General features: G+C 39.5%; 1 protein-coding gene across 1 annotated transcript in view; it reads right to left on the bottom strand.

Moving 5' to 3' along the window:
- The window catches only part of N4BP2L2 (NEDD4 binding protein 2 like 2), a 100,038-nt gene that overhangs the window by 1,066 nt on the left and 93,327 nt on the right, over positions 1-5,645 (bottom strand). The window contains exons 8-9 of the mRNA XM_017537936.2: positions 4,496-4,581; positions 2,118-2,162 (exon numbers count right to left, since the gene is read on the bottom strand). Of these exons, the coding sequence (XP_017393425.1) occupies positions 2,139-2,162; positions 4,496-4,581 (110 nt within the window). The 3' untranslated portion in view covers positions 2,118-2,138. The remainder of the gene's footprint in view (positions 1-2,117; positions 2,163-4,495; positions 4,582-5,645) is intronic.

A 5,645-nucleotide genomic window follows, 5' to 3' on the forward strand; every position in this document is an offset into this window, starting at 1 on the left:
AAAAAAAAAAAAAAAAAAAAGAGGCAATGCTTTAACCCAAGGCAGCATTTAGGGGAAGGTAATTAACTCTTATTAAGAGTCTATTATTTTTCAGGCACTAGGCTCCATACTTTGCACAGTTTTTTTCATTTAATAACTTTGCAAAGTTATTTAATTCTCATTTAAAAGATAAATCTGTCTTTTACAAATGAAGAAACTGAGACTCTGAGAAGGGTCTTCTGTTTGGGGTCACACAGAGGTGCCATTAGAAAAATGTGGGGTAAATATGGTACTCACATATCAGGGGGAGCTTTAGGATGGGGACCCATCCCACCCCACCATCATACTGGAGTGCCACAGCATCAAACACCTGGCAACCAGCAGGGAGAATTTTTTTAAATGGGCACTGAGCTTGCGGCTCCCAGAGCCACCCAGATTCTCCTGCTATTTCACTCCTTCTAAATTTCTATTTACCCCTTGAGACAGACTGGTCAGTACTTTAATGCCAAACACAAAACAGGATGCCCTTTCTCAATAAAATTGTAAAAAAAAAAAAAAAAATCTGCACATTGCTACAGTACTCATAAAATTCCCTAAAAAGAAAAAAAAAATCGTAATTAAGGGCAGAATGCTCTATGAGAAGACTGGACAGTTTAGGATACATGTGGGAGACCAACATGAAAATCAAAATTATGGTCCCAAAAGTGTCCTTGAAACAAAGCTACCAATTGTAGCAGACAGAGAAGACTCCCAAAATTGGCCACAGCAAAATATCCATGCTTGTTGCATGCTCCTTGTACTGGTGTCTCCTCACACTGGGGCCATCTAGGGGAACCTCACTCACTATAATATAACTTCGGTCAGGGGTAGGCTAGAGGCTCATTCAGTCAAGTCCTTGCCCAACATGCTATGGCATTAACTCCAATCCCTACAACATAAATTCCATGAGGGGAGGGGTGTTTTTACTGCTATATCTTCAGTGTTTAACATGAGGCAACTCAATAAACACTTGCTGAATAATTTCTTTTGAGACAGAGTCTCACTCTGTCATCCAGGCTGGAGTGCAGTGGGGTGATCTCGGCTCATCACAACCTCTGCCTCGTAGGTTCAAGCGATTCTCTTGCCTCAGCCTCCCAAGTAGCTAGGATTACAGGCACCTGCCACCACGTCCGGCTAAGTTTTATATTTTCAGTTGAGATGGGGTTTCACCATGTTGGCCAGGCTGGTCTCGAACTCCTGACCTCAGGTCATCCTCCTGCCTTGGCCTCCCAAAGTGCTGGGATTATAGGCGTGAGCCACCACATCCGGCCACATTTGTTGAATAATTGAATGAATGTCTTCACTTCCTTCCTCTGGAATTCCTCATAGGCTCTATCTCCTCCTGTACCATATTTATCCCACATTTTTCTAAGGGCCCCAAAAATCTCCAAACTCTTCTCCCAAATCTTCTGTTCTTCTTCCTCTTCTTTCAGGGGAAGCAGGATGAAAACAAACAAACAATATTTTTACAGGGTATGCATGTATTTCTAGTTGAGAAATGGAAACCAGAATACTCTTAGAAATAAGTTAAAATGAAAAAACATATGGTAAATGCACAGTGCATTCAATTCTTATCAAATGTAGACCTATATGCACTGAAATCATAGCAGCTGTGTTTATTTCATAATTTAGTCATTTTTTAAAAAGTGCAGTGTGTTTATTTTAATGTTAGCTTGATAAGTTTAAAATATAACATGAGTTTGTCTGTATTTTTACCTCTTTTCCTAGAGAATCTAATATTTAAATAGAACCTACACCCCTCATTCCCAGCCCTCATCACATACCAACCCAAGGGGGAAAATGTCTCATAAATTGTGTGTAGACAGAATGCTGTAAAATATGTTCTAACCAACAAAGTGGGAAAATAAATTTGGGAGCAACAATCTAAGGTTTGTTGTATTTCACAAAAAGATCTACACTTAAAGGGAATAAAAACATCACATGTACAACAGCACACAAGGTTGCTATGGTAACAAACTTCATTTTTTATATTTTACTCTTCAGTTGTGGTATAATACGTATGAGCTATTACAACCAAATAATGTCAACATTCACTTCTTTATGATCATACAGAGGTCTCTAGAAGAAGTCGTACTTACAGTTCAAGGGACTTTCATTTTTCAACCAATCTTCTTCTGTCTTTTCTAGAAATTATAATTAAAATACATAAAATATTAATATTTGGCATTGGAATTAAGTTTGCACTGTCATTTTACTCATGTAGGGACACTCCTAAAGTGACAAAAGAAATATAATGGTGGCTTACACCTGTAATCTCAGCCCTTTGGTAGACCAAGGTGGGCAGATAACCTGAGGTCAGGAGTTCGAGACCAGCCTGGCCAATATGGTGAAACTCGTCTCTACTAAAAATACAAAAATTAGCTAGGCGTGGTGGTGCATGCCTGTAGTCCCACTACTTGGGAGGCTGAGGCAAGAGAATCGCTTGAACCTGGGAGCTAGAGGTTGCAGTAAGCTGAGATCTCACCACTATACTCTAGCCTGGGCGAGAGAGTGAGACTCTGTCTCAAAAAAAGAAAAAAGATAAAGAAATATAATAACCATGTTATTATAAATAAATACGTTAATTAATTTATTTATTTATTGAGATGGAGTCTTGCGCCGTGTTGCCCAGGCTGGAGCACAGTGGCATGATCTTGGCTCACTGCATCCTGTGCCTTGCGGGTTCTAGCGATTCTCCTAACTCAGCCTCCCAAGTAACTGGGATTACAGGCAAGTGCCACGACACATGGCTCATTTTTTGTGTGTTTTTAGTAGAGACGGGGTTTCACCATGTTGACCAGGCTGGTCTCAAACTCCTGACCTCAGGTGATCTGCCCATCTTAGCCTCCCAAAATGCTGGGATTACAAGTCATGAGCCACTGCGCCTGGCCACAAATGTCAATTTGAACATTTAAAATACTGCTCTCTGTGTGTGTATGTGTGTTTTAAGTGGCAATAAAGGTCTCCATGGGAAATAAGGAGAAACAAGAAGTTGAGAAAAAATATATTTGATTTTACTAAATGAACAGACAAAATGAGTCTACTTTTCCCATAGCAGTGTTTACGAGAACAGTTAAGAAGCACCTACTATCCTGAACTATTAATTCTGTAATGGTTCACTATATTTTGATTTTACTATTCATTTCAAAATGTACCCCTAGCATTGCCTCTGGGCACATTTAAATAATAACCAGCTAATGTGAACAGAACCCCAGCCACCCGCGCGAGTTTAGGTGAAGTACTGGCTTTTCCAGGTTTTCCATCATCCCACCCTTCTAAGCCGGTCCTCCTCCAGCTACCTGGAAAATGAACAGCCCTCAGAATAGTCATGTCTGTCACTGTGGACCACAGATCACAACAACAGGAAGGGGCCTCTACCTCAAGTAACACAAATCTAATTTGTAGCTGTTACTCTATCATAAGGGATAAGACTGAGGGCCGGACAGGAAAAAAGATGTAATGAAGAAGAAAGGACTCTCCTAAAGTGGGCACCTTAGTCATCCCCAGTGAGTCCCTATACTTGGATTTTCCTCCATGAAGTTAGGGAATTAAATGCAACTTTCTCTTGGGACTAATTGAACGAAAACATGCCTATATTATCCCCCATCCCCATCCATAGACATTCTTTTTCTAATTTAAGGTATGTAGCACTTCTCTCAAGTTTGATAAACAGACCTTCTCTAATTTTATTTTTTATTCCATAATTTAAAAATTTTTATTGACACATAATTGTACGTATTTCTGACCACAATGTGTTTTGATACATGTGTACATTGTGTAATGATCAAATCATGGTAATTAGCATATCTATCACTTCAACATTTATTATTTCTTTGTAGTCAGAACACTCAAAATCCTTTCCTCTAGCTTTTTTGAAATATAATACATTATTGTTAACTATAGTCACCTTGCTATGCAATGCACACCACAGCTTACACAATGGAATAATATCCAGCCATAAAAAAGGATGAAATCCTGTCATTTGCAACAACATGGATGAACCTGGAAGAAACTATGTTAACTAAAATAAGCCAGACACAGAAAAACATATACTACATGATTTCACTCATATGTGAAATCTGAAAAGTTAAGCTCACAGAAGTAGAGAATAGAACAGTGGTTTCTATTTGAAAGCCATAAAAATATACCTTCACTGGCCAGGTGCAGCAGCTCACACCTGTAATCCCAGCACTTTGGGAGGCTGAAGTAGGTGAAACACCTGAGGTCGGGAGTTCAAGACCAGCTTGACCAATGTGGAGAAACCCAGTCTCTACTAAAAAACAAAAAATTAGCCAGGCGTAGTGGCACATGCCTGTAATCCCAGTTACTTGGGAGGCTGAGGCAGGAGAATCACTTGAACCCAGGAGTCAGAGGTTGTGGTAAGCCGAGATCGTGCCATTGCACTCCAGCCTGGGCAACAAGAGTGAAATTCCATCTCAAAAAAAAAAAATACATATATATATATATGTATATATACCTCCACTGATATCTTCCATTGCAAGTAGATCATCTTTAGTGTCTTCCAGTCAAGGGGAACCACATAGTCATCAGGCAACAAGGATTCTGTGAAAAAAAGAAAGAATTAATCTCATCTCTAATGTCACACAGATTTTTACCCTAAGTGTGAAGACAGGCAAACCTGATATCTAACTCACCATTCCATTAAAAGTCTGGTTTTAAAGATATTTCGGTGATGTCTAAAGCTGGAGTTTGTCTCAGATCTCAATCAGTAAACACTATCCAGACTCGAATACCAGGATTCATCTGAGTTCTTGCCTTATTTACAAGGCCACTGACCACGAGCTTGGCTTGTCCAATCTAGCCAAACAAATCACTTCATAGCCTCTACTTATGGTTTCCTCTTTACCCTTTCAAGTACGTGCCATTTCCAAATATGAAATTCTTTCCCTCTGTTTTTCTTTCAAGCTACATACTTCCTCCCCTGTATAAACAGTACTTATAATGCGCTTCCACATGGAAGGCATTCCAGACAAAACTATAACCTGAAATTCTCTTCTACAATCCTTTTAGCACTACAATTCTCACTCATAAAATATTCATAGCTTATCATTTACATTTTCTATGTCCAGTAATTTTGTTTTATGTTAGTCTTGTCTCCCCATTTAGAAGGTGAACTCTTTGATGAATGAGGTCTATTTCCTTTAAAAAGCTTTCTGAAGTTTAATTAATGGATGCTTGATCATTGTTGATTATGATGTGCATTCAAGGTAAGAGAAGGCTTAGAATCCTTTCACAATAGTGCATTCCTGCATTCTGGTGCCCCTCTAAGGCAGTGATTGTTAATTTTCATGCATCATAGACCCCTCCTGAGAAGCTGATAAAATCTATGGACTTCCTCCCCCCAAAATGGTGCAAAATAACCTCCAAAATTTTACATACAATTTCAGAATATGGACCTTGGACTAAGATCCCAGATCTAAAATGTCTTCGGTTATCATTTAAAGCTCCCCAAAGCAAATGCATTTACTTTTAAAAAAACTGGTATGGGCCGGGCGTGGTGGCTCAAGCCTGTAATCCCAGCACTTTGGGAGGCCGAGGCGGGTGGATCACAAGGTCAAGAGATCGAGACCATCCTGGTCAACATGGTGAAACCCCGTCTCTACTAA

Source organism: Cebus imitator, unplaced genomic scaffold, assembly GCF_001604975.1.
Source record: "Cebus imitator isolate Cc_AM_T3 unplaced genomic scaffold, Cebus_imitator-1.0 Scaffold108, whole genome shotgun sequence".
Taxonomy (NCBI): domain Eukaryota; kingdom Metazoa; phylum Chordata; class Mammalia; order Primates; family Cebidae; genus Cebus; species Cebus imitator.